Source organism: Theropithecus gelada, chromosome 11 (assembly GCF_003255815.1).
Source record: "Theropithecus gelada isolate Dixy chromosome 11, Tgel_1.0, whole genome shotgun sequence".
In the NCBI taxonomy this organism is placed as follows: Eukaryota; Metazoa; Chordata; class Mammalia; order Primates; family Cercopithecidae; genus Theropithecus; species Theropithecus gelada.
The window spans coordinates 55,225,223-55,253,136 of record NC_037679.1 but is presented as its reverse complement, the minus strand read 5'-3'; the positions used below and the strand labels follow the sequence as shown (position 1 = coordinate 55,253,136).

General features: G+C 42.9%; 1 protein-coding gene across 3 annotated transcripts; it reads left to right on the top strand.

Moving 5' to 3' along the window:
* Nucleotides 1-254: 254 nt before the first annotated feature.
* HAL (histidine ammonia-lyase) lies at nucleotides 255-27,914 on the top strand. 3 transcript variants are annotated; one of them, XM_025402294.1, is made up of 21 exons: nucleotides 255-541; nucleotides 636-963; nucleotides 1,635-1,695; nucleotides 1,802-1,829; nucleotides 2,439-2,513; nucleotides 2,602-2,674; nucleotides 2,763-2,829; nucleotides 3,113-3,150; nucleotides 3,804-3,929; nucleotides 6,034-6,173; nucleotides 8,322-8,369; nucleotides 9,353-9,500; nucleotides 10,387-10,482; nucleotides 10,581-10,639; nucleotides 11,874-11,954; nucleotides 15,001-15,066; nucleotides 15,142-15,307; nucleotides 17,795-17,929; nucleotides 23,923-24,031; nucleotides 24,131-24,200; nucleotides 26,214-27,914. In XM_025402294.1, the coding sequence occupies exons 2-21, from the start codon at nucleotides 717-719 to the stop codon at nucleotides 26,352-26,354; spliced, it is 1,974 nt and encodes a 657-aa protein (XP_025258079.1). In that variant the 5' UTR covers nucleotides 255-541; nucleotides 636-716; the 3' UTR covers nucleotides 26,355-27,914. The 3 variants fall into 3 exon arrangements, with proteins under 3 accessions (XP_025258079.1, XP_025258081.1, XP_025258080.1); XM_025402296.1 differs by lacking the exon at nucleotides 2,763-2,829; XM_025402295.1 differs by lacking the exon at nucleotides 24,131-24,200.

Below are 27,914 nucleotides of genomic sequence, written 5' to 3'. Positions count from 1 at the left end.
TAAGTAGTGGAGCTGGAGTCTGACATCCATGGCTGTCTGAGACCCTAATCTCCAAGTCAGGGTGGTTCATTTGCCCAGATGACAACCTTCAGTTGTGAAAATGATCTCTGGCCTTTGCAGTCTTCCCTGGTGGAAAGAAAACTTCAGAAAACCTTACTGGTGACAGGAAGCAGTTGCTCAATACATGTTTGTGGAATAAACAAATGAGTAACAATTGCCACACTCCTGGTGTCACAGTTGGCCAGCAGGACACATTTTACAGTTGAGTAATTTCAGATAAAGACAGGAACATGGTGTTTATAAGCTGCCCTTAATGGCAGAGTACACAGACAGAAACGAGAGCAGAGACAGAAATTGGGGACCCTGAAGAAAGGGGGCCAGCAGCAGGTAGGTGCCATCAGGGACAAGAACAGCACCTCCCAGGGTAGGAGACCCCAGGCCTTTCTGGCGGCAGGTCTGGATGGAAGGTGGACAGGAGGCTCACCTGCCTGCATCCCCTGCTCCTGCCCCTACTAGGCTACAAAAACCAAAGGGACAGCGGGTACCTCAATACCTCAATAAATATTTGCCCAATGCATGAATGAGTAAAGGCGAAGGACGGGGGGTGTTTTGAAAGTCTATTCTCGTCCTTCCAGCTGAACATATCCCAGTAGCCACTCCTGCTTAAAGCTCTCCCCTCCTGTGACCAGCTGAGGACCTCAGGCTGCAGCAGAGCTATGCCCAGGTACACGGTGCATGTCCGTGGGGAATGGCTGGCAGTGCCCTGCCAGGACGCGCAGCTCACTGTGGGCTGGCTGGGCCGAGAGGCGGTGAGGCGCTATATCAAGAATAAGCCTGACAATGGTGGCTTCGCCTCCGTGGATGACGTGCACTTCCTTGTGCGCCGCTGCAAGGGCCTGGGCCTGCTGGACAATGGGGACCGGCTTGAAGTGGCCCTAGAGGACAACGAATTCGTGGAAGTGGGTGAGTGGCTGCAGGAGAGGGCCGCGAACGGGTGCGGTTTAGTCCTGGCTTAGTCCTTGCAGCATTGAACCCCTGCCTCAGGGAAAATGATAGGGAGAGGTCAGGCTTGCCGAGGCTGGCTCTGTGCAGGCACTTGCCACACTTCTGGGGATCTTAAGTCCTCACACAACCCTGTGAGATGGGTAGGATTCTCCTCCACCTCTGATAGCCATGGAGAAATCAGAGAGGAGGTAACTTACCCAGACTCCAGCAGCTAATAAATAACAAAGACCAGACCGATACTCAAGGCTGCAGGTCTGAATCCCTTTGCAGTGGGATTTTGAAGGTCCTTTTGCCTTTCAAAAGAATCCACCGCTACCCCCACACTGGGGGCCAGCAGCACAGCATCAGTTCAGAATTAAAAGAAAATAAAGCTGGGAATGGGGATGGAAGTGGAATTCCGTCTTGAACTTTCATCTAAACCCCTGGTCTCTGCCCTGACACCTACCTCTCTGCTTTTTGCTCTCCTCCTACATAAAGATGCTAAGACCACATGAAACCATCTGAAGTGGTTTTAAAGCAGCCATTTCTATATAATTCATGGGCCAATGATGGGCCCTTCCTTGGTTTATCAGGGGGAATATGGCTGTACAACGTGGTTTGTAATGAGTCCCCGTGCATTCTTGTTTTAGTTATAGAGGGTGATGCCATGTCTCCTGACTTCATTCCATCTCAACCAGAAGGAGTTTATCTGTATCCTTTCCCACAGGCTCTTTGGTCTGCTCTGGGGGCGGCTCCTGCATATGGTGGGGCTGGGGTTTTTCCACACCACCCTATATATTCCTTTACCTGGATACAGATACAGCAAATACCGGGAACCTGAAAAGGTAAGCTTCAAACCACTTTCCTTTTCTTCAGAAAATTAAGGCCCCTTATTTAAGAGGGAGGAAAGCCGGTACAACTTCTGAGTAAACACTGTCAATTAGAACAAGGCTGGCTGGGAGCAGTGACTTATGTCTGTAGTCCCAGCACTTTGGGCGGCTGAGGTGGGCAGAACCAGCCTGGCCAACATGGTGAAACCCCATCTCTACTAAAAATACAAAAATTAGCCAGGTATGGTGGTGGGCACCTGTAATCCCAGCTACTTGGGAGGCTGAGGCACGAGAATCACTTGAACCCAGGAGGTGGAGGTTGCAGTGAGCCATGATTGTACAACTGCACTCCAGCCTGGGCTGGAGACTCTGTCTCAAACCAACCAACCAACCACCCACAGGGCTTTATCCAGCTCTGTAGTAGGGAAAGGGGGCTTGGAAAGGCATTATGCTTTTGCACCACTCAACCTCCTCTTATGCAAGCTGCCTTTTTATTTAGCATGTTCATGTTTCATGCGGTGATCAGATCTCTGAAGTGTCAGTTCGGTTCTGTTGGAGGTGTCACTACTCTGGTTAGAATAATGAAGCTGTTCCGACTCACTGAGATCCCCTTCTTTTGTGTAGTACATCGACTTAGATGGAGACAGTCTGACCACAGAGGATCTGGTCAACTTGGGAAAGGGACACTACAAAATAAAGGTATGGGGAGGGATGGGAAAGATGTCTGGCTGTTTTTGCTGCCTGTGGAAGACTTTAGCGTGCTCAGTTCTGATCAACATTTTCCTAGCTCACCCCAACCGCTGAGAAGAGGGTGCAGAAATCCAGGGAGGTCATAGATAGCATCATAGAAGAGAAAACAGGTATCCTTTTATCTTTATGCTATAAATATTTTTTATAAACAAACAAAAATCCCTGCCTCTAATTGTATCATGTCTCTTTTTATTCTAGTTGTTTACGGTATTACTACAGGTTTCGGGAAATTTGCTAGAACTGTAATACCTATCAATAAGCTACAGTAAGTTTAAAACACACATATGTTCATGTTTCACCTACCCCCATCTTTGAAATATTTTTCAGCAAGGGAAATAATTCACATTTGCCTCAATTTACAGATGAGAGAATGAGGCTTGGGTTAACTTGCATGTGAGTTGGTATTGAAAACCCAGGCTGACTGGTTTCTCCTATTGCCTTCCTTCTGTCCCTCCAAGGATTTGACCATGATTCCCTTCATTTTCCCAGCTGAGGGAACATTTTCTCACTGCAGTGTATCTAAGAGGATTTTTACCTTTCTCTTGCAGGGAGCTTCAAGTCAACTTAGTACGCTCGCATTCTTCAGGTAAGTCAAAGCGTTGAGTACCTCCTGGATCTTGTGTGATTAGATGAATAAAGCACAGCACAGTGTGAGTCATCCAGTTATAGTCACAAAAAGCTAGTTTCTCAAAACAGCATTTCAAGAACTAGGTGCTGAGGTGGGAAGGGATGCAGAAAGAATCAGCTGAGCCTCAGAAAAAGAAGTGGGCCAGGTGGAGGGATAGGGTTGGTACGAGGACACATGTCCCATGCCGTGGAAAGAGTGTTGCATTCAGGGAAGGAAATAAAGCCTGGAACTCAGAGAATGAGTTAGGATGGGCATAGTGAGATGGGAAAGACTGTCACCAATCAGCACCCATCAAATGGTAAAGAAGTTGTGCTAGGGACTCTGGATGCTATTCTAAAGGTGAGTGGGAGGTCAGGGGTTCACTGAAGCGTCCCGAAAAGGGGAATTGAGAAGGCAAAACTGGGGTCTTCACCTTTGTCAGGAAGATGGGGCTTGGACAAGTCAGACAGGCAGGAGGGAGAGCAGTCCAACTACCTGAGCCGAGAGGAGAAGGTAATAGCAGGCTGGGCTACATATGGGAAAGATTTGAGGGAGGGAGGGAGGGAGGGAGGTTGTCAGGAGATAGAAAGGAGTTTGCTTTTCTTGGAGAAAACATCAATTCTGTTTTGTAGGTGTTGGGAAACCACTAATTCCTGAAAGGTGTCGGATGCTCTTGGCTTTAAGGATCAATGTCTTAGCCAAAGGATACAGTGGCATTTCCCTGGAGACCCTCAAACAAGTTATCGAAATGTTTAATGGTAATGCAATGGCTCCCCAGATGGAACCTCTGTGGAGGCTGGGCGTGTACCACAGGGTAGACTTGATTGGCCAGTTGCTGAGGAATCACCTGAGATAAGAAGACATGAAATAATTGAAATGAGTGAGAAATGCGCTTGGCAAAAAGAAGGATAGTTAGATGGGGGAAGAGGAGAAAGTCGATCAGAGATGCTTACTCCTGTGAACTTTAACTTATTCTGCAAGACCCTTTCCCTAGCATTTGTCATTTTCAAGACTAGAACAGGACCCTTAAGTCTGCCCTTACATTCAAGCCTGCCTAGAAGAACCTTGGATTAAGTGGTACACGAATATGGTTAGAAAAATTGCATAATGATATCGATGTCCATCCCAAAGGCCAATTCAGTAGTTCTGGTTGGTGCCTGGGAATCTGAAATCGGAATGCCCCCCAGGTGATGGCCCGACTTGCACACTAAAATCCAACTTCTCGCAAGGGTAGAACAGAAATGCAAAGAGGTTAATGACTCCTTTGTAATCAAGAAGCCATGTAGTGGCAGGATATGATGGAACTCAGCTCTAGAGCTTTCTTCTTGGTTAGGAAAATTCTAATGTGGAAACCGGATTTGCAGTGGTTGGAGGTATTGTCCCTTCTCACAGGTAAGGACAAGCCTTCTAGGTCAGTGGAGACTCAGAACTCTCTGAGGCAAAGGAAAGGGAAGAGAAGCAGAGCTGAGGCAGTCACAAGGAGCAAAACATATTGAGTTTCCATGTTATAGACGCAAGTGGCACATAAATAGGATATGCCAATGAGTGGAGAGCAATTTGAATGAACAGTCTGTTGTCCACAGGGCTGTGCTGAACAGACTAGTAGTGATTCCAACACCTATTTGTACTCTTATCTTGGTCTGCCATACTATATAGCCCTAAAATCCCAGACAGTAGCACTCCAACCTTAAACCCACCTGGACTTTATGGGTGAGTCTAAGGTACCTCTGAGAGTTCCCCAGTGTGAACTTGAGCCAGAAGCTGGTCTGTGGATGGCACTACCATACCCAACTGATATTATTTAACAGTTGGAAAAAATGCTGCTGTCAGGAATCTGATTTTATTTCAGAAAAATGAAGCCTCTTTTTTGGTAACTTTTTGGGAATTTCTTAGAAAATGGCACGTGTTTATTGATAAGGGGCAGGGGGGTGTAGACTGGGTGACTGGTAAAATGAAAAGACTCAGTTGCCTATGACTTCTCTTCCCCTGGGAAACCTTGTTAATGCTTTGGTGCACCACTTCCTTCTGGAACATTTTATATTACTTTTCCGATGTTTCCAAACATTTTCCAATAGCTTTGAATGGCTAAACTTGGTCAAATGAATGTCCTTTAACTTCATATTTAGATAATTTCTAACTATTTTTCCTATAATAAACAAATGAACTATAAAAAACAAAAACAGACCAAAAAACCCAGCTAGCTCCCGATCACGTCTTTAAGATACATTGCTAAAATTTCTACAAGTGGAAGTACTAGGTCGGATTAGAGCATGCAGATTTTGAGGGCTTTGCATCCAGAAGTGTCCTCCTTCCTTCTTCTTCTTTATTTAGGAGACAGGGTCCTTCTTTGCCATCCAGGCTGGAGTGCAGTGGCACGATCTTGGCTCACTGCAACCTCCACCTCCCGGGTTCAAGTGATTCTCCCACCTCAGCCTTCCTAGTCGTTGGGAATACAGGCATGCGCCACCACGCTTGGCTAACTTTTGCATATTTTGCAGAGACAGGGTTTCGCCGTGTTGCCCAGGCTGCTCTTGAATTCCTGGGCTCAAGTGATATGCCTGCCTCCGTCTCCCAAAGTGCTGGGATTACAGGCGTGAGCCACTGTGCCCGGCCCTTCTTTCCTTCTTGCTGTCTCTCTCTCCAGCCATCCCTTCCTCCCTCTCTCCTCTTTTTCTTTCTATAGCAATTCATCTAGGTCCCTTACATATTAGCTGAGTTTGAAGAATTGTCTTTCCCCAAGTATTTATGCCATAAAGTGATAGCTATTGGAGGCAGGGTGGGGGGCAGGGTGCACTCACTGACAAAGCAAGGAGAGTCAGAATGCAGTACTCTTGAACTAATTGCTACTTACTTCTCTCCCAGCCTCCTGCCTGCCCTATGTTCCAGAGAAAGGAACCGTTGGTGCCAGTGGAGACCTTGCCCCACTCTCTCATCTTGCTCTCGGGTTAATTGGAGAAGGGAAGATGTGGTCTCCAAAGAGTGGTTGGGCTGATGCTAAATATGTAAGACTTACAACAGCTTCCATCTGCAGCAATTACCCTAGGCTGGACACCTACTGTGCTTGCATGCTTCGTATCACTTAATCCTTACAATAGCCCAGTGAGGGAGCCTCTACTATCCTTACTTTATAGATGAGACAACGAAAGCTTAGAAGTCAGATGAGGCAAGACTGTTGTTAGCTGTCAGCCTTCTGGGTTTGGTAATCACCTTGGTGAAAAGGTATAACTGCTACTGTTAATCCCAATAATTTATCCTGCACCTACAACATTTCCAGTGCCTAGCAGTAAGGTCACACACTGTCACAATTTTAATTAGGAGCTGGTCTCACAGGTGCAGCGGTGTGGCTCATAGCACTTACTATATGGCTTCTGGAAAGCAGGGTTCATTTTTCCCTCCTACCCTAGTGGCTAATCAAAAAAGCCTGTTTTTGATAAAGCTTTGATGTTTTCTTCATCTGTGTCTGATTTCATTACAGCAGCACAAAGCATCATTTAATGTATCATCCCTGATGAATTGCTGGGAGGTTCCCTGATAGTAAGTGAAAGGGGCAGAAGGCCCCGGAAGAGGAAACAGCTAAGGAAATAGATAATCCTTTTGGGGATACAACTTCCAGATCATCTATCTTCCATGCAGCCTTGTCTTTGATTATTTCACTATGGACTGTGTTTTCCTCCAACCACGCTCACACAGCAATCACCCTGACCTTTCTAAACAGCAAATTCAAGCATGTTCTGGTGAAAACCTGTAATGCTTCCCATTGTCCTCAGGATAAAGGCTAAACTTAAAGTGGCTTTCAAGGGTCTTGTTTGTCATGTTATCCCCTAATCCCTTCTATGTGTGGTTCTACATTGCGGAAACTGGAGGTTGCCTGCAGTGGGAATGTGCTGGGCAGAGGGTCCGGCACAAATACATTCTTCTCTCTCCAATTTCTGCTTCTGAAACGTCTTCTAGGGATCTTTTGAAGCCAGAAATTCAAGACTAGCCTGGGCAAGAAAGCGAGGCTCCACCTCTACAAAAAATAATCTAAAAATTTTCCTGGCACAGCAGCCTGTGCCTGTAGTCCCAGCTACTCAGGAGGCTGAGGATCACTTGAGCCCAGGAGTTCAAAGCTGCAGTGAGCTAGGATTGCACCACTGTGCTCGCTCCAGCCTGGGTGACAGAGACGGATGTCTAAAAAATAAAAGAAAAAGAAAAAAAGAAAAGCCCTCTAAGAAGCTTTCCTCTCTGCTGCTCCACTTCCTACCTCTTGAGTTCCTTGTGACCCTCCTGTATGCTCTCCTAGCACCTTACATGATTGTTTTCCACTGCACCCCACCCACTTCCCACATCCTCGCACTGAATGTGCTATTACTCAGCTCAGATTGCCCCTGAGCTTGCCTGTCTTCATTTTGCCTACTCCTAGACCCACCCCAACACCCAGAACAGAATCCAGCCTCTAGTTGATGCTTGAATCTAATTGTGAAATTGACATCGTAAATGGGACCACTCTGTCCTTCTCTTACCTTAACTTCCTCTTCCTTCTTTCCTAGAGGGACCTTAACTTAATGACTCTCTACTTCTTTTATTTCAAGGAAAGACTGTTCTGCCCAATCCCCCTCGGGATTCTGTCTCCATCTAGTAGAGGGAATTTTATAATCCCTTCTTCATTGGTGCTCACACATGTGCCACAAAAGCCCTGCTCTGAGGTTTTGCCAGTGTTTAAATGAAGCATTAGTGAGGTTAGAGGACTTTTTAGGTCAAGCTCTGGAGGCAAGGGAGCGTGAACAGGGAGGAGTCCAGCCTAAGCACAACACAGCCGCATGTATGTGTGTCAGATACATGTATGTCAGGAGGCAGCGGTAAAAAAGGTGAATGTTAAGGTGGAAACTGAACACGAAGGATCTAGAGACCAAAATTTAGGGTTGATTCTATAGACAATGGAGCCCCTGATTTCAGTACAAAAATTGATTGAAAGGTAAGTCTGCTTTCATGAATAAAGAACGAAACTAGAGAATAGACCAGAGAACATGAGTAGAGCCAGTTCCTATAGGTCTCATCTCTTATAAGATGGACTTCTGGGTGTAAAGAGCTATTATTGGATTCCATACGATATTGGAAATAGGCTAGTATTTCATTTGATACCCATTTTCATAGTTCTAATCATTCTATAGGTCCTAGAAGCCCATGGATTGAAACCAGTTATTTTAAAACCAAAAGAGGTAAGGAAACTCAAGGAAAATATGTTCATAGTGCCTAAGTCTTTATTTATGCTGTATTTTCAGTTTTAATCTCAGCCTCAATGGTTCCTTAAATGTAGCTTGTGTGTTTGTTTCAAGTTCATCCCTGAAGAAGGGTCATCTCCATAAGAATTTAAAAGATTCTTTATGCCAGGCGTGCTGGTGGATGCCTGTAATCCTAACACTTTGGGAAGCCAAGATGGGTGGATCGCCTGAGCTCAGGAGTTTGAGACCAGCCTGGGCAACATGGTGAAACTGTATCTCTACCCAAAAAGAGAGACAAAAATTAGCCAGGCATGGTGGCGCACACTTGTAATCCTAGCTACCCTGGAGGCTAAGGTGGGAGGATCACTTGAGCCCTGGAGGTCAAGGCTGTAGGGAGCCATGGAGTGCAGTGCAGGGAGCCACTGCACTCCAGACTGGGCAACACAGTAAGACCCTGTCTCAAAAAAGAAAAAAGATTCTTCATGCCACAATGCACGGGGGGGGGGGGGTCTCTTAGGAACTTAAAACTTGAAATTGAGTTCTGTTAGGATCTCTGAGAGACACATGTTCTCAGCCAAAATTCCTTCGAATGCTCTAAGCTAAGAGTCTTGGACCAGAATTAGTTTTTTTTTTTTTTTTTTGGATGTCTCATCAATAACAGTAAGAATTTAAAGAAGAAATGCAACCTAATACACTAAAGATTTTATGTGCAGTCTACACTCCAGAGCTGCATTGCTGCTTTGGGAATGGGGATACTTAACGAGTATTTCATTTGCCAGATTTGTGCTTATGAGTTCACATATGATAGCACTTATTCTTCAAGGGCTTAAATAAACATTACTGTTCCATATTTTAGAAAACAAACATAGTTCAGCTGACTGGCTAATTTTTCTCTTATGAAAGCAAAAGATACAAAATCCACTGGTATGTAGGTTCGTCACAATAACCACAGTAGGAAACTTTGCTCTCTCCCCCAACAGGGCCTGGCACTCATCAACGGGACGCAGATGATCACATCCCTGGGCTGCGAAGCTATAGAGAGAGCCAGTGCTATTGCACGGCAGGCTGACATTGTGGCAGCCCTGACCCTTGAAGTGCTGAAGGGCACCACCAAAGCCTTTGACACTGGTCAGCAGAGTTCTTCCTTGCGGTTGTTACTCATTCAACCAGAGGTGGTGGGGTGACTGAGGTCTTTAGACACAGGAGTGGTGGGGGCAAGTGGTAGGGAAGGAGAAAATCCAAGTGCCTATGGCGTACCCAGTGTGCTGCTTCTTCATCTAAGCTATGGCTCACCTGATCCTTGAAAGAACCGCAATTTACAGATGCACAGAGCCTGGAAGTTGAGTGACTTGCCTCAGATCACCTGGGGATCTGGGTGTGTCAAGCTTTGTGTTGTCTTAGGAATCTTTTTACAGGACTTTAGAACTAGAGTAGGATTAGGGTTGGTCCCGACTAGAAAATTGGGAAAGAAAAACTATCGAATTGGTAGCTTATTTAGAAAGTAGTTAATTTCGACGACCCCCCAACTATAATATGAAAAGGGCAGAACATTGTCTAAAAGTAACTGAGTTAAATTAGGCCACTGTAGGGCTCCCTCCTGTTATTAGCTCTATTCCTTTAAGGTAGGCCCAGTGTCTTGAGTGGAATTCCCAGTGGTCTCAACATATAGTTTGCTATCAGATATTTAAAGTAGAAGGAATCAAGTCAACAAGGAAAATTGTGCTTTTGGAGGTAAGTTTCTAATTCTGAGTGGTGGCTAAGGACCCCTGGGACTTTTGAGGGTTGTGTCAGCACTGTAAATGGTCCTGAGACATTGATGGTCATTTATTCGAATATCAGAATTACTCGACCTGGCATGGTGGCTCATGCCTGTAATCTCAGCACTTTGGGAGGCCAAGGCGGGAGGATTGCTTGAGCCCAGGAGTTTGAAACCAGCCTGGGGAACGTAGTGAGACCCCCATCTTTAAAAAAATAAATGGAATTATTCAGACTTTTTCTCCTTCATCAATTCTAGACATTCATGCTCTTCGACCTCACCGTGGGCAAATTGAAGTTGCTTTTCGGTTTCGGTCACTCTTGGACTCAGATCACCACCCATCAGAAATAGCAGGTCTGACCATGTTTATGGGAGTGACCTATTTGGTTACGTGTTTTGTGAAAAGAATTGGTAACATGACCCCTGTCTCATCCCCTCCGCCTCTTCCACAGAGAGTCACAGGTTCTGTGATCGCGTCCAGGATGCATACACCTTGCGCTGCTGTCCACAGGTAAAAGCAGGGGAAAAAAAAAAGTCAATAAAAAATGCCAATAAAGTTTTTCTTTCCCCAGGTTCAGGATGAAAAGTTTTAAAACAGGCAAGTGTTAGAAAAACACGTAATGGTCAACTATAGTCCAAATTTCTTACTGACTCTATGAAAAGTTATGTATATTTTACCTTTATGTGTGCAATTGTTGTAAAGTTCTATTCTATATGGTGAACTATTTGTTTTCTTTTGATTGCTCAACTTACTTTCAGAGTATTTCGGTCTGTGCCAAGTTTCAGTCTATGGTGTAATAGAGTCCTCTCTAGAATAAATACCCTCATTTCCCTTTACTCAGCAAGTTATCTTTTCTGGCTAGCTTATTAAACAATAGATCAAAACACCTATGGGTAAGAATTGTCAAATTAGATCTACAGGAAGATTAAGTCCTCCCTGATATTTTAATAATGATAGCAGATTCTATGTGACAGGCACCATTATCACTTTCATGTATTATCTTTATCTTTCATGTATTAATTCATTTAATCTTCCCAACTATGAGAAAGATACTCTTTCTCCCATTTTGCAATGGGGAAACTGAGGCACAGAATTAAGTACCTTGCCCAAGATCACACAGATAGATTATTATTTCCTTGACTTCTGGGAGAAACCAGAAGCCAGGTGCTGCTTTAGAGCATTGTGGCTATCTTTGGGGTTTGTACAGGGTAGCTGCCTTATGTGTGAGCATCTTCTAATATGATACCTTCATGCTTCATGAACTTTACCACCTCGGATAATAGCTACCATTTGAGTAATTTCTGTGAGTCACATCTAAGAATTTGTTTGCATTATTTTATGTATTTCTCAAAAGTCATAAGTGCTATTATCTGTTTTCTGTCTTCCTCTCTTTTAACTATAAACCTAAGGAACTTGCCCAAGTCCTACCTCTAACCTGGGAGTGAATCTGCCTGTGTCTAGAGTTGGCATTCTTCCTCCCACACCATGCTGCTTTGTATAGATTGATCTAATGTGAATATGTATGATAATGAATTTATTCTAATTTGTTTCAGTGAAAACCCAAAAGAATTATAACAAAATTATCTTCATGTTCAAAATGAACAGAGTATAATTTCCATGGTTATAATTTAAGATAAGATTTCTGTAGTCTTTATAACTTTAAGATCAGATTTCTATATTCTTTTAATATTGGTATCTTCAGGTAATCAAATGGGTCATATACCTTATTCTGATTGTATTTTAGGTCCATGGTGTGGTGAATGATACAATAGCATTTGTGAAGAACATCATTACCATAGAACTGAACAGCGCAACAGATAATCCTGTATCTTTTGATTGTATGCTAACCTGCAATTATACAATTGCAGCTGGTAATTTTAAGATCTACTGAGACAATAATTTTGTGCAGCTTCTCAGTTCCATTGCTCCATTTCACAGAGTAAATGCATCAGTACCCGAGGCCCAGAGGTTAACTGACTTTCCCCACGTCAGAGCTGGTAAGTGGCAGAGGTGGCCTGTGAACTTACTCTCAGGTTCCAAGTCTAACATGCTATACTTTCAAAATGGACCCGTTCAAGATTTAAGAAGATATTTCCAGCATTGGCTGACATGTTTCCCGAAGACACTTGCCCTGAAACCCACTGCCAAGGTTGTTGGTGGAAGGGTAAAGACCTAGGTCACAAATGTGATTGCAGAGATGCTAGACTGTTTATGCAGGCCTCTCTGCTTCGAGTGAGAGCGATTTGTGTTACACAGAGGCCAGCCTTTTAACACTCACCAAAGTATTGATTAAAGAGTTATGGCTTCCTCATCCTGAGGTTTTTGGCATTTTTTTGTTTTTGTTTTTGTTTTTGGGACAAAGTCTTACTCTATCTCCTAGGCTGGAGTGCAATGGTGCAGTCTCGGCTCTCTGCAACCTCTGCTTCACGAGTTCAAGTGATTTTCCTGCCTCAGCCTCCTGAGTAACTGGAATTACAGGCATGTGCCAGCAGGCCCAGCTAATATTTGTATTTTTAGTAGAGACAGGGTTTTGCTGTGTTGACCAGGCTGGTCTCGAACTCCTGACCTCAAGTGATCCACCTGTCTTGGCCTCCCAAAGTGCTGGGATTACAGGCATGAGCCACCACACCCGGCCCCCATCGCGAGTTTTTATTTGTCCTGCGGACTTTGCTCAAATTAGTGCTTTTGCATTTGTTCAAAGAAATAGTAAGACTGATTCCATTTCTCAAGGATGGAGCTCCTGTCTTCTTAATGGTGTGGCTTATCTCAGAGCCATAGGGTTTTTTGCTATGGAATGTTTCATGATTACTTAGTTCCCCAGATGTTGAGGTGATCAGTCAGGAGTCACACTGGCAAAGTTTTCACGGAGACAGCACTGCCTCTGAAGATTACCAAACGCCTTTGGAATCTATTTTTCCTATTCCACATCTGCCTCAGTTCTAAATCCCAGAGAAAGTGCTGAATCAGCAGCCCTGAAAAGCAAGTCACAGGCTGGGGTAGCAGATGGTTATGTGATAGCTCTGTAAGGTTTCCCACGAGATGGCTTTCGTATGTTTTTTGACAAGCTTACTTCAGAATGTGTGTTTTATGTTCTCTCACATTGTTTACACTGAAATCAAACCCATACTAAATAAGCCTCAGGAATTGGGGGTCTCTCTGTTCACCTCAATACCACCCCATCCTCCAGATGGAATAGTAGTTTTTATGAACTCTATGTAGTCTTATCTCAGTACCAATCTTTTCACTCTAGGGAAGAGGTATCTCTTCTACGTTTACATCACTGCCTTTAAAGGGAATCTCATAGTTTTTAGAAATTACCATTTAATTACTGGGTATGGGGCAGGGGATAATTAATTCCGCACTAAATTCTTCTGCTACCACTTGCCTCAGCAAGAATTTCAGTCAAAAGTCTTTTTTTTAAAATTAAAGATTGCTAATTATTGATAAATTTCCAATAGGCTAGTATTTGGGAGTTCTCCTGCAATACTGGCGTTACCTGAAAGAATATGTTTCTCAATTTTCTATTGCAGAGATGGAGCCCCATCACACATGCTGGATATTATGGGAGTTAAATTCTAATTGTCTTCATCTAATAGCCAACAAACAAATTTGGAACAACTAGAGGACAATAAAAACATGTCTAAGTTCTAAACTGATGCAGAATTCCATTGCTACAGGGATTCAGAGAATGGAGAGGAGGCCACGGTCAAGGAGCTAGACCCAATGGGCTCACAGTTACATGTGCAGAACAGAGTAGTCCACACTTAACTAGGTTAATGTAACACATACATCTCCAACTCTTTCGAAGTTAGAACCTTTCTTGCACACAGCGAGTTCTCAGTTAATAGGTAATGAATATTCTTGAGCCCAGGAGGCAAAGATTAGCTCTTTAGAACCAGGAAAGAGGATCTATTACTGCCTTTTCCTGGGTGCTTGCTGGTTTAAGTAAAGGGCGTGATGGAATAGAATTATCTCAGGCTGGGTTTGGTGGCTCACGCCCTTAATCCCAGCACTTTGGGAGGCCAAGGTGGGCTGATCACTTGAGGCCAAGAGTTCAAGACCAGCCTGGCCAACATGGTGAAACCCTGTCTCTACTAAGAATACAAAATTAACTGGGTGTGGTGGTGCATGCCTGTAATCCCAGCTACTCAGGAGACTGAGGCGCAAGAATCACTGGAACCCGGGAGGCAGAGGTTGCAGTGAGCCAAGATGGCACCACTGCACTCCAACCTGGGTGACAGAGTATTACAGAAAATAAAACAAGGATTATCTCAGAATAATAATACTCAGCAAATTTAAACTTGCCACTTACTGAAAATGGATTCATGAGGACATATTGGCCACCATCTGCTGTTGAATGCTGACACCAGATTACTGAGTAAAGAATTCGAAAATTTTCTCAAAATTGATTGTTCCAGACATTTTGGTAGTTGCTTATCAGCAGAATTTCCCATTCAACAGATTCTTTTATGGAACCCAAGTTTGCAGTGCCCATTGAAGAAACAGAATTTGCTTTCAAACAGATGTGTTGGTCTCTGTTTTTAGTTTCAGGCTATAAACCTTTTGAGGGCAGGTACGAACCACCAGGTTAGTTCAGTTATGGTGCTTGAGAATCTAATCTCAAAAGAAAACATCATTTCAAGGTTCATGTTTTTTTGGCCTCCAAATTAGGTGTACATGATCCACCTTTAAGGCTTTTTGTTTTTTGCTTTTGTGAACTTTTATGTCTCTTGCAGGAAGACTTGTCTCTTTCCATCCATCCCACATTTGTACACGGACTGTCACCTCCACATTTAAAAAAGAGGGCGGGAAAGGGTTGTACTTGAAGTGACTGGCAAACGTTACCTTCAAGCCTTAACCTCTTTTGAAAGATGGTCTTCGCCAGTAGGGGAGAGACAATTTCTGGAGGAAACTTCCATGGCGAATACCCAGCCAAAGTAAGCTTTTTGAACTGCTCTTGACCCAGAAAGCACATTCCAATATAGGCTGACTGAATGGAGACCCTCTTTCAGGCCCTAGACTACTTGGCCATTGGCATTCATGAACTTGCTGCAATCAGCGAGAGAAGAATCGAGCGGCTCTGCAATCCCTCCCTCAGTGAGCTGCCTGCCTTCCTGGTGGCTGAAGGTGGTCTGAACTCTGGGTTCATGATAGCCCACTGCACGGCAGCAGCCCTTGGTAAGGATACTGCCCTTTTCCCGGAACACACGTCCATCCATCTAAGGGTCTTTCCATTTCACCCAGAAGTATCAAATGTGGTCTGTGAGTGAGATCTAACTTTTCACCACTTTTATTTGCATCCTAGCTTTCTCAGTGCAAAGGTAACAGGTTAATTCTAATATTTTTCAGAAAAAGATAGTTTAACAACTTCAATATTGTTATACTGATATACAATAATACAATAATAAGGCTGTAATGGACAATTTATCTGTGGAAAGCAATCTGACATTGCATATGAACTTCATCTCTACAGCTTTTTTCCAAATCTCCATTGGAAGACTATTGGAAAAAGACTAAGATGCTTATAGTTAATGGTGAAACTTGAACCGACCTATAATTAAACTTTAATTAAACTTTCAAACCTATAATTTAATTTTGGATACATTTCACTAAATATAACAACCACTAAAAACATAAAGATGTTGTTGCAACATAAATAAATGCTTATAAGCAGCAGGATACCCTGTATGAAAACTGAGCTTCAATATAGTTTATTTCTGACTCAAGATTGTAAGAGACAGATGGAGTAACACATCAGAACAGTTCCTGGCACTAAGTAAGTGCTAAGGGCCTCATTTATGTTCATTCACTTAATTGTCACAATTGTCACCTGAGGAAAGGGCTATTATTATCTATAGATGAATATCTGAAGATCTGAGAGTTAAGAGACTTGCCCAATATTGCACAGCTAGCAAGATGTAAAGCAGAATTCAAGCCTGTGAATTTTGGCATGCAAAACTGTGCTTTTACTTTAATTAATGAGGATCTCATTTTAATCCATACTAATCCAACCCTAAAACAGGGTTGTCAAATTTAACAAACAAAAACACAGGATGACTACTTAAATTTGAATTATTTGGGACATGCTTATACTACAAAAATTATGTTTTTTTAATCTAAAATCAAAATGTAACTGGGCATCCTCTACTTTATCTAACAACCCTACCCTAAAAGGCAGGATAGCATGAGTTATTACGTGCATAGACGCTAGATTAGAAGCCCAGCTCTGCCATTTACTAGATCTGTGAGCCTCTTTATCCTGTTGATCCTCAATTTACACCTGCATAAAATGGAGATGATAAATTTACCTAAGGGGGTAGTTTGGAGGATTAAATGAATTGATGCATATAAAGCCTGGTATATCATAAGCACTAAATAAATACTAGTTGCTATTAATATTATTCCCAACCAACACAAATAACCAACTAAGAGCCACTGAATTCACCTCCTCTGACTCAGTATCTTCTATTTGCTCACTTCTTATTAATAAAATAACCCTTTAACAGGTAGAAACTTCTCACAATAACATAGTGGGGGAGTAGTCATTGATTTCTAGAGAACATGATGGACATTGGGAAGCCTCATTTGAATATGTTTTAGTTTCCCAAGCTGCCTATTGAGGTTATTTGGCTTGCTTTCATTGCAGTAAAATTAGGGTTTTTCTTTCTTTGGCCCTTGTAAGTTATCTTTCTGAACAAGCCTCACCACAGGTTGCTTATCAATATAGTCCTCAGTTTAGGGTCCAAGGACTGGGGACTTACAGTGCTGAAACCTGGAAAGTCCTTGGCCAACCAACATGACCTTGACAAAGTAGCACAACCCTAGTTTAAAGCGAGATCATCTTAGGATATGATCCCATACGGCATAGAAAACAACAGAAACTTTACCCATGACCACTCTTAAAGCCTAAGAAAGAGAAGAGACTTTGAGTCTGATCTTTCCTGACTTCTAAGCTAGGGCAAGGGAACTTCCTAACCTAAGTCCTTGCTACTTATAGTGTAGTCCTCAGACCAACAATATGGCCATCACCTGAGAGCTTGTTAGAACAGCAGACTCTCAGGCCCCACCCAAAGCTTAGTCTCTTTGTTATAACAAGGTCCCCAAGTGGTTCATGTGCACTGGAAAGCTTGAGAGTCCCATATCTTGGTCCTCTCTAGAATTCCCCCTCCTCCCAGATACTTCTGGCAGTCATCGAGCCCATGTTTACATCCACTTATATCATCCTTGAACATTCTGAAGTCTTAAATTTTCTTGCCCAAGATTTGTGGGTCCAGCCTCAGTCCCCAAATGCCACGCCTGACTTCTGGTGACACAACCAAATTGATCTCAAGTACCTGAAATGGCCATCATGTCTCTTTCTCCCCTAGTCTCCCTGGCATGCTAAATGCTTCCCAGGTTTTCATCTTGGCCTTGTTATATTAGAATTCCCAGCTGTCCCATCCCCGTCTTACCTCAGAACTCACTATTGCTTTAGAGTCCTCACTTGGGGAAAAATACGACCTGCTTCCTTTTCCCAAAGCAGCTTTCTACCATCAGGGCTTGAATAACGTCCCAGATCTTCTGGAGAGTGTATCCCATGCCGTGGAGCACTCTGTGGAAGCCAGGGGTCCTTCAGACAGCTCATCCTATGAGGAGCACTTCTTAACTGGTACGGGTCTCTCGCAGTTTCTGAGAACAAGGCTCTGTGCCATCCCTCGTCTGTTGACTCCCTCTCCACCAGCGCGGCCACGGAGGACCACGTCTCCATGGGAGGATGGGCAGCCAGGAAGGCCCTCAGGGTCATCGAGCACGTGGAGCAAGGTAATGCTGATGAGTCCGGGATGGCGGGCCTCCCTGATAGACCACGGTGCCTGTGCTTCTCAGGTGGGATCGTCCACCAGCAACATCAGCATCACCTGGAAACCTGTTAGGAAGGCAGACTCTCAGGCCTCCTTCCAGGCCGGCTAATTCTACTCTAGGAGGAGAGCGGAGCAATCTGTGTTTAACCCACCCTCCAGGTGATGCTGATCTTCGCTAAAGATTAAGAACCTTGCTCTGTCGCCCAGGCTGGAGTGCAGTGGTGTGATCTCGGCTCACTGCAACCTCTGTCTCCCAGGTTCAAGCGATTCTCCTGCCTCAGCCTCCCAAGTAGCTGAAATTACGGGCGTGCGCCACTAAGCCAATTTTTGTGTTTTTAGTAGAGTCGAGGTTTCACCGCCTTGGCCAGGCTCGTCTCAAACTCCTGACTTCAATTGATCTGCCCACTTCGGCCTCTCAAAGTGTTGAGATTACAGGCATGAGCCACCGCACCTGGCCTGTTTATTCTGTTTTTAAAGAAAGAGGAATTGCTTTCCTTTAGGCATTTTTCTCTATGTTTCTAAGTTTACCCAACAGTATTGGAAGCAGATGGCTGACAAAAGAATCGCTCAATTTTAAGATAAATGTGAGAGTTGAGTCCTTTTTTTGGTGACGGTTGTATTGAGATATAATTCACATATGTTATACTTCACTCACTTAAACTGTACAGTTTAATGGGTTTTGGTAGATTCACAGAGCTGTGCATCCATCGCCACAATCAATTTTAGAATGTTTTCATCAGCCGGCACGGACACTGGTGCTCTTCAACTCTGACCTCCCTGTTCTCCCTACTCCCGCAGTCCTAGTCCTAGTCCAAATCTACTTTCTGTCTCCGTCTTTGTTTTTGTTGTTTGTTTTCCTATTCTGGACATTTCATGTGAATGGAATCCCATAGTCTTTTGTGTCTACCTTTTTTTAGTTAGTAAAATGTTTACTTTTTCTAATTTTTCATATAATCTTGCTCCTTCTAATAGTAAAACGTTTTCAAGACTCATGCATGTGGTAGCATGAATCAGTCCTTTATTCCTTTTTATACCCAAATAATATTCCATCATATAAATATACCACATTCTGTTTATCCCTTCAAACACTTGATTTGTTTCCACCTTTTGGCTAATATGAATAATCCTGCTATGAACATGTGCAAGTTTCTGTGTGGATGATGTTTTCATTTCTCCAGGGGGGAATTGCTGGGTCATATGGTAACTCTATGCCCATCTTTTTAGGAACTTCCAGACTGTTTTCCAAAGTGGCTACACCATGTTATGTTCCCACCAGCAGTATTTGAAGGTTGCGATTTCTCCACATCCTTGCCAGCACTTCTTTATTTATTTATTTATTTTTTTGAGACAGGGTTTCCCTCTGTCACCCAGGCTGGAGTGCAGTGGCATGAACGTGGCCACTGAAGCCTTGACTCCCTGGGATTAAACCATTATCCCAGCTCAGCCTCCTGAGTAGCTGGGACCACAGGCATGGGCCACCACGCCCAGCTAATTTTTTATTTTTTTGTGGAGATAGGGTCTCGCGATATTGCCCAAGCTGGTCTCAAACTCTTGGGCTCAAATGATCCTCCTGCCTCAGCTCTCAAGGTGCTGGGATTACGATCAGGAGCCACTGCACCTGACCTAGGACTTGTTATTATCAATCTACCATAATGTGTTCCTTATGTTCATTCTTCACAAGGATTCTCTATTGAACATGTTGCTCTGGTCTAAAGCTTAGAGTCACCCTTCTCTATCGATTATCTTCTATCTAGTTCATCAGCAAATCAATCCTACCTTCAAAAGACACCAATCCAACCTCTGCCATCTCCTTCTGATGGGTCCCCTTGTTTTAATTTCTTTTTCTTAAAATAATTTCTTAAATGGCTCTTGGTTACTCCCATTTTGAATTTTTTTCTTTTTCTTTTTAGATGGGTCTTAGTCCCCTTCTTTTCACTAGTGTTTCTCTCTAGGAACCACACACAATAAACTAGAATGAGCTTTTGAAAGCGTAATTTAGACCACATCATGCCCCTATGGGAAATTTACCAGTTACTTTCTATTGCTCAAGATAACATCCAACCCCCTTACTGAAGCCAATGGTAACATGGCTGGTTACATGACCCAGCTTCTGCCTGTCACTGCAACCTCTCTCCATCCGATTTTCAACCCTGGAACCCCAGTGTTGTTCTTGTATCTGCCAAAAAATGCATCCCTACCTCAGCACTTGCTGGACTGCTTGCCTGCAGCACTGGTCCCGAGGACTTCACTCATTCTATCTATGAAACTGCCTAGAATTCATCTGAGATGCCTTCCTTGTCTACCTCAGCTAAAGCAGCAACCATTATTTCATTTGTTTGTTATTATTTTCCTAACAGCACTTAGTATAATACCTGTGATATACTTAGGCTTGTCTTTCCTAGTAAAACATAAGGTCTATTGGGGCAGGGATCTTCTCTGTCTTGATCACACCCCTAGGTGGACCTAGAACATCTAGAACCATGCCTGGCCCAGAATGGGTGCTCAAATATTTGCATGACAATAAAGTTGGCACTATAGGTCCAAATGATAGATGCAGCTTGTCCAATGTAGTTCTCTCCTTTTATATCAGAAATGTGTAGTTGGAAAAAAAAAAAAAAAGCACTTTGTGTATCAAGCACGTTTATTGTTACTTAAATTTGCTTTGTCTACATATATTAAACAAATACCTATAAATATTGGAATCCGGTGATACTGGATATAGAGTATAAGCACCTGCTTATTACTAGTGATTCTGTGTTACACAGGTAACTAGTGTGGGAACACAGAAAGAATAATTCCACCTGATTGGGGCGGAAAGACATCTACCACTTGAGCACAGTGGATTAAACGGTGAAAGAGATGTACTTGGCCTCTGCCCTCTTAGAAATTTAAGTCTAGCCAGAGAAGTTGATATTGAACAACATGGTAACTTTTCGTAGCACTTAACAAAATTCTTTAAACAGTTCTAGGAGGAAATAACTGAACATGATCTAGTCTAAAAGAACCAGAAAAGGTGTTTCTGAAGAAGTATTTAAGATTAAGGCCTAAACAGCAAATAGAGCCAGCTAATGGGTGTGTGTATGTGTGCATGAATAAAAGTGCCACATTAGTTTCGCAAGGAAAAGGAAAGGGGATGTGCACAAAATATATTGTCTTGAGTTATATTGAGATGGGATATCCAAGTACAGATGCAGAGCTCAGGGAAGTCTGAAGATTCATCTTTTTTCTTTCTTTCTTTTTTTTTTTTTTTTTGAGACAAGGTCTCACTCTGCTGCCCAGTCTGGAGTGCAGTGGTGAGATCTCAGCTCACTGCAACCTCCGCCTTCCAGGCTCAAGCAATCCTCTCACCTCAGCCTCCCAAGTAGCTGGACTACGGGCATATGCCACCAGTGGGCTGGGCTAATTTTTATATTTTTGGTAGAGATGGGATTTTGCCATGTTGCCTGGGCTGGTCTCGAACTCCTGGGCTCAAGTGATCTGCCCGCCTTGGCTTTCCAAAATACTGGGTTTGCAGGCATGAACCACCGCACCTAGCCATGTCCTGGGATTAATGATGAAGGTCAGCATTCTCTGCACGGAGGCAGCTGAAAACTACTAGACATAAGGAGAGAATACCAGGAACAGAACCTTGTATTCGAGGGAAAAGGCATAACCTGAAACGTAATAGCCTATGGGAGGAAGGAGGGAAACCTTTTCAAAGGAAATAGCTTCAAGAGCTCAGGGTAGCAAAGGTCTGCAAGGTCAAGAGAAGCATCTTTTTTTAGAGAAAGGAACACAGGTATAAATTAATCTCAGAGACAGATAAAATGAATAGTATTCAAATTGTAAAACTTTGAGAACATATTTGCAATACATCTAAGTAGAACATATGTTTGCAGTATATCTAAGTGGTACCATTATTTATTTGCTTGGGATTATTTTAATTCATGTGAATTATACTCTGTTAAAGTGAAGATAATAATCATATAAAACCAAAAGGTGTTTCCATGGTTCTTCCGATACGTGTTTTCAGTGTGTTTAAGAAATTTATTTTGAGGATCGAAGATTTGAAGGATTATTAGGCCACAGAATATCAGCTTATTTCAAAATAAATGAGGGCCATTTGAAATATATCCAGCGAAATCAAGATGCATCGAACCCCTTGAATTTGTAACAAGAAAGTGTCAGACTTTTAAAATTCCAATTGATGGATTCAGGGAGAACTGCTAGCAACAAAGAGCATTTAACCAAATGTTGCAGAGGTAGCCACTTAAGGTTTTCCTGACATGTTTCGCATTTATCTTGCAAATATTTACTTACCAGTTTTTTCTGGTCTTTGACATTACCTATCAGACCACGCTTCTCATGATGTAACATCATATCACCAACACATATTGAACATTTTTTATGTGCATTCAGTCTTTTAATTCATTTAACCTGCACAGTAACGCTAAAAGGTAAGTACTATTATTCCATTTGATAGGACAGGAAACCAACGCAGAGGTTAAAAAATGTGCTCAGGGTTATGCAGATAGTAAATGGCAATGCTAGAATTGCAATCCCAGGCAGTTGGTTCAAGTTCACTGTCCTAACCACTCCCCTATACTGCCATATTGATTCCAAAAAACGAACTAGCATCTTCATGGTTTATTGGACTTCCATTTGCATGATTGCTTCATATATGTCCTCCCGTGGAAGTATGTCAAAATGAAATCGCTGTGAGTTGAGAGTATGCTACTTTAGTCAGATCTTTGTAATACCTGTAAGGTTTGGGACTGGGAAATAGGGTCATTGATTTGGCAATAAGCCAGGATTTATTCCAGTCATCTAAGTGGCTTTAAATGAGTAATATCCTTTCTCACTTGCCAACTCCTCACTCAACTTCTTTGATCAAGACGGATTACAAGTGTTTCCTATTTCCACCTTTATGTAAATTTCAAGTTGCTTTTAGTTTTGCTCTTCTCTTTGGCTTGAAATACCTGGCACATAGACCTCTGTCAAGGATTTGAAGGAGTCAGTGAATGCGCAATTGAGTCTTTAGTTGCCCTGGAACTAACTCTGTAATGTCTGTTTCAGGCCTTCAAGCTTAAAGGTTCTCAAGTCAACTAAAGCAGAAATCTTTATATTGTCTTTCTGAGCTAAGAACACTTATTAAATGTGCCATACCTGTGATAAATTTTGAATATTGGAATCTGTATTTCTTTACATTTGACCCAGTCTAGATTATGAAGAAGTTTTTCATTGAAATGTAATTCAAGGTTAAACCACTTTGGATTTCATTACTTGCCAAGAAAATTAGTTTAGAAGCTTAAAGTTGATCAGACTGTCTAGGCGGTTAACCCAAATAGAGTATTAAAAACATTTGACTTCTTGTCTTTCAATTTATGAAGTACATTATGAACTCTGGTGAGTTCAGACAGGTCACAATGGGAGAGGATGAAGTTGTGAAATTCACTGTGGACCTGGAAGCAATTTCTCATCTTCTAGTCCAATATCCCCACCTCTCAATTTGTATGAAATTGGAAACCATGAGATTTAAAGCATCTCAATGAAATGCATACAATTATTTAATAGAGCTGGGGCTCAAGATGAGGATCAGCTCTTCTTTCTGACCTCCTTCCCTACCCACATGACCCAAACTTGGCCAACAAACCTTGGTTAGAGGATGTGAATGGGGGGCATGGCAGATTTTGCTAGTGCAAATGAATGGGCAGCTTCCTGGGTAGGTGTGCGGATCTGGTAATTATTCAGGTAAATGTCTCAATTCTCCCCTTCTCAGCATTAAACATACAGTCAAGGGGTTAGAAAACCGGTTAAAATGGCAACTAAATACCAAAGCAACTTAATTCTACCAATAGACAGAGAACAAACCATCTGTTAGTTGGCTGGTGATGGGTGTCAACTTTGGGAAATCCACATTCCTCAAGCATGAAGTCAGACTTTCATAAGCTACCCTCTTGGAATTTCTTGTTTCAGTGCTGGCCATCGAGCTCCTTGCAGCCTGCCAGGGTATAGAGTTTCTACGTCCTCTGAAAACAACCACTCCGCTGGAGAAGGTCTATGACCTGGTGCGCTCTGTTGTAAGGTAAGATCAAACAGGTCTCTGAAAGTTACATCAGTTCAGCACGGTAAACCCTGGCAGGGCTTAATGTCTGGCTGATGGGTGAATGTGCTCTCCCTATAGGCCCTGGATAAAAGATCGCTTCATGGCCCCGGACATCGAGGCAGCGCACAGGCTGCTCCTGGAGCAGAAGGCAAGCTGGCCCCTTGGCTTGTTTCTTAATTTTCAATTGTTACGGGAAAGCAAAGTCGGGGATGGAGAAACATTGCCTTATTCTATTGTTTTTCTGGCTATTCCTTGGGAATGAGCAAAAAGGTATTTCAGCAACAACTTGCAGCACCACTAAGAAGCCATGTAATAAACACTACGTGCCCCAGGGTGCAGCCAAATGTTGAATATCTAAGGATTAGAAACAGAAATGGATTTTAAATGGAGTTTTGGGACAATATTCATGGGGAAAAATAAGATGTCAGGTTCATTGATGCCTCCCCACCCCTGCAAGATGTCCTCTTTGATTCAAAAGTATGTTCCCTTCTGGGTGACGCTATCACAACTACCACCACTGGCTGCAATGGCTGTGTAGACCTGGAGAGAACACCAAGGCCCAGGTGTTTACTTCAGAAGACTTTCAGTCTGTCTAGCGCTCTGGTGAGATGCGGGTTTTTCTTTCCTGCGTATTTCCACTGGTTACATTGACCATACACTCAGCTGCCAGGTGCAGATGTCCAGCGTGCTGGCTTATCTTTTAAATATCGTTTTTGAAGTGCTTTCAACCTTTTGAATAACTTGGGGGTGTTATGTTCCCTAGAGTCGCTTGATTTCCTCAAAACAGCTGCTCTGCTCTGGGGGAGTGATTTTCCCTGGGATTTTCACACCCATTATTTCTAAGCATGTCCTGCCGTCTTGGTGGGGAAGCTGCTTTTCTGCTGCCAGTTTTGGTGCTAGGAGGGAGGTATGTGAGAGTTAGCCTTTAAGAGTATTCATTTTCTAAGATCATAAAAAAGAATAGGAAAGGCTCCTTGGCTGTCGGTGGCAGTTAAAAAGCAGCTATAAACCAAAAACAGGGCCTTAATTTGATTCAATTAAAAAAAAATTTTTTTAGAGATGGGGGTCTTGCTATGTTGCCAAGGCTGGACTCAAACTCCTGGGCTCAAGTGATCCCCCACTTTGGCCTCTTGAGTAGCTGGGACTACAGGCACATGCCACCATGCCCGTCCAGGGCCTTACTTTGAGATGATGTTATGCTTAAAAAAAAAACAGGTTGGTGGGTGGGAGGTAAAAACTAACCAAGGATCTGAGGCAGTGCCTCTCCAGCGTTAATGTGGCTATGAATCTGCTGGGCATCTTGTTAAAATGCAGGTGTGGATTCAGTAGGTCTGGGTGAAGGCCAAGATGCTGACTTGTCCCAGGTGATGCTGATACTGCAGGGGCACAGGCCATGCTTTAAGTAGCAGGGTCAAAGGAACAGAGCCCCTGTGGCATGGAAATAAGGCAACAGGGAAATTCAATTCACTTCCTTTTATCATTTAAGGCTTGCTTTAGAAAACACACAGCTCCAGGCCATATGCGGTGGCTCACGCCTGTAATCCCAGCAAGCACTCTGGGAAGCCAAGGTGGGTGGATCACTTGAGGCCAGAAGTTTGAGACCAGCCTGGCCAACATGGTGAAACCCCGTCTTTACTAAAAATACAAAAATTAGCCAGGTCTGGTGGCATGTGCCTGTAATTCCAGCTACTCAGGAGGCTGAGGCACAAGAATTGCTTGAACCTGGGAGGTGGAGGTTGCCATGAGCTGAGATCATGCTACTGCACTCCAGCCTGGGTGACAGACAAAAACAAAGCAAAACAAAACAAAAAAACCACATAGGTCCTGTTAAGACCCTGGAGCAACTATCCTTCACTCTGTCCACACTGAATTCTCTGGGTTTTGTTATTTGCTTTCTTGTTTTGCCTTGGAAAAGTATGCAGCTTAAAATCTTTATGATGACTTTAGAAAGTTTTGGACTTTGTATATTTATAGTCTTTAATGCAACCAAAGACTAATTGACACAGGTCATATGTCAAATGGCTTAAAATAAAGGCAAGCAAACGGCAGCTGTGTCCAGTCATGTATAGAGGATGTTTTGACTTCGGATGAAGTTGATGTTTAATAGCATGTGGAAACAATGTTGTCAATATTTCAGCTTTGTTTTGTCCTTGCTTTTCAGGTTTGGGAAGTAGCTGCTCCATACATCGAAAAATACAGAATGGAGCATATTCCGGAATCAAGACCTCTTTCTCCAACAGCCTTTTCACTGAAATTTCTGCACAAGAAATCCACCAAAATCCCGGAGACTGAGGACCTTTAATGGGCTTTGTCATGGAGTAGCAGATCAGAGGGCAGTCAGTTTAGCACAAAGCAATACTAGGCTGAAGGAGAGACCTGAGAACTTTCCTAGGTAGATCAATCCATTGTATACTTCAGTTCTTCTAAAGTCTACTTTGGTTAGGCTGATGGCAGTATTATAGTTGCTAAATTCAGCACTGTGTTCCTGTTGTCATGGTTCAAGACCTACCAGGTATTTTCAGATTGTAGGAGTTTTCTTTCTTAACAATTTCAACAGGCCACTCACTCTTAAGGGTAAGAAGAATAACCACAATTGTATGTGCCTGTTTTTTACTCTTAGCATTAGATGAATTCAAATTTGGAAACAGATTGGTAGCAATTTTTTCTAAAAACATTAGGCTTTTGTTAACTTTTTTTTGTTTGTTTTTAATTTGCTTCAACCAGTTGACTTTCTTTGGCTAATTTTACTTTGCATGATATGCCTTAATATGCCTTCATAAATAACCATTTTAAGTCATAATTTGTCCTTAAGCTGCTTTTTTCTTCTATTAATTGGATCGTAGTAAAGAGTAGTCAATAGGGTCTTCAGCTATTAATTATAGAGGTGATTAAAACCAACAAGAGGTTTCATGTGCAAAGGAGATAAGGAATGAATATAAAGATTGCTATCTGGCTCTTATTAAACTGTGTATTTCGTATTTATCACTACACATATTCCCCAAATGCTTACATGGGAGTTTGAGGTTAGTATTTTCACTTCCTAGGTGTTAGTACTCTATTCACATGCTTATTGTAACCTTCCTCATTTCACAGATAAGGAATCTCTGGGGATTAACCAACCTCCTTTCTGTAATGGTAATCATTAAAATGAGTCCTATTGACAAAGGTCAGATGGAGCCCTAGAATGTATTACCCAATCTGTTTTTTCCCCCAAGAAGATAAAAGACCTTCAGGGATGGCTTAAGTGTACCTGTCCAAATGAAAGATGGGTCACATGACCTCTTGGCTTCCCAAGGCTAAGCTCTGTGACTTTGCAGCCATGTGTGCATGTATGTGCAAGGCCCTTCAAGTGGTCTGAAACCGTGGCTCTAAAAACCATAGCTGGTGGAGAGGAGGACAGACACACTTGCCAGCTTGCCTATCTGATTGCCATGTAAAATAGGCCCATCAGTGGACTTCACAATAGAGTTTTCACTCTTTAGATTTGCTACCTGTCCACCGGAAAGGTGGACACTGAAGTGAAAACTGCTGCCGAGAGAAATTCAGAGAGCAAAAAATGTGCTGAGGAGCCTGTTTACCTAAAGGTGGTTCTTGGTACTATTCTTTGTCAAAATGTGAACACACACAAATGAGGTTTGTGCATTGTCATCCGTGAGCTGCCGTTGAGCCAGTAGCCCCCAGTGGTCTGACGGTGCTCTTCGCTCCAGTTTGGGGAATGCTGGATTCTCATGGTCCCTACAGTCCTCCAGGTCAAAATGACACTTTGTCACTGAGTTTTCTACAGGGCTCTATTAGTAACTGACAACACACGCCTTCAAGGGAACTTCAAGGGAAACATGGAATAAACTAAGTCTCAATTGCC

What these genes read in the sequence shown, in the direction of transcription:
- HAL (XM_025402294.1), top strand. Translation starts at nt 717, where the DNA reads ATGCCCAGGTACACGGTGCATGTCCGTGGGGAATGGCTGGCAGTGCCC. An exon ending in CAACCAGAAGGAGTTTATCT is followed by an intron (nt 1,696 to 1,801) that starts GTATCCTTTCCC and finishes ACCTGGATACAG; the next exon opens with ATACAGCAAATACCGGGAAC. An exon ending in GTTGGGCTGATGCTAAATAT is followed by an intron (nt 6,174 to 8,321) that starts GTAAGACTTACA and finishes ATCATTCTATAG; the next exon opens with GTCCTAGAAGCCCATGGATT.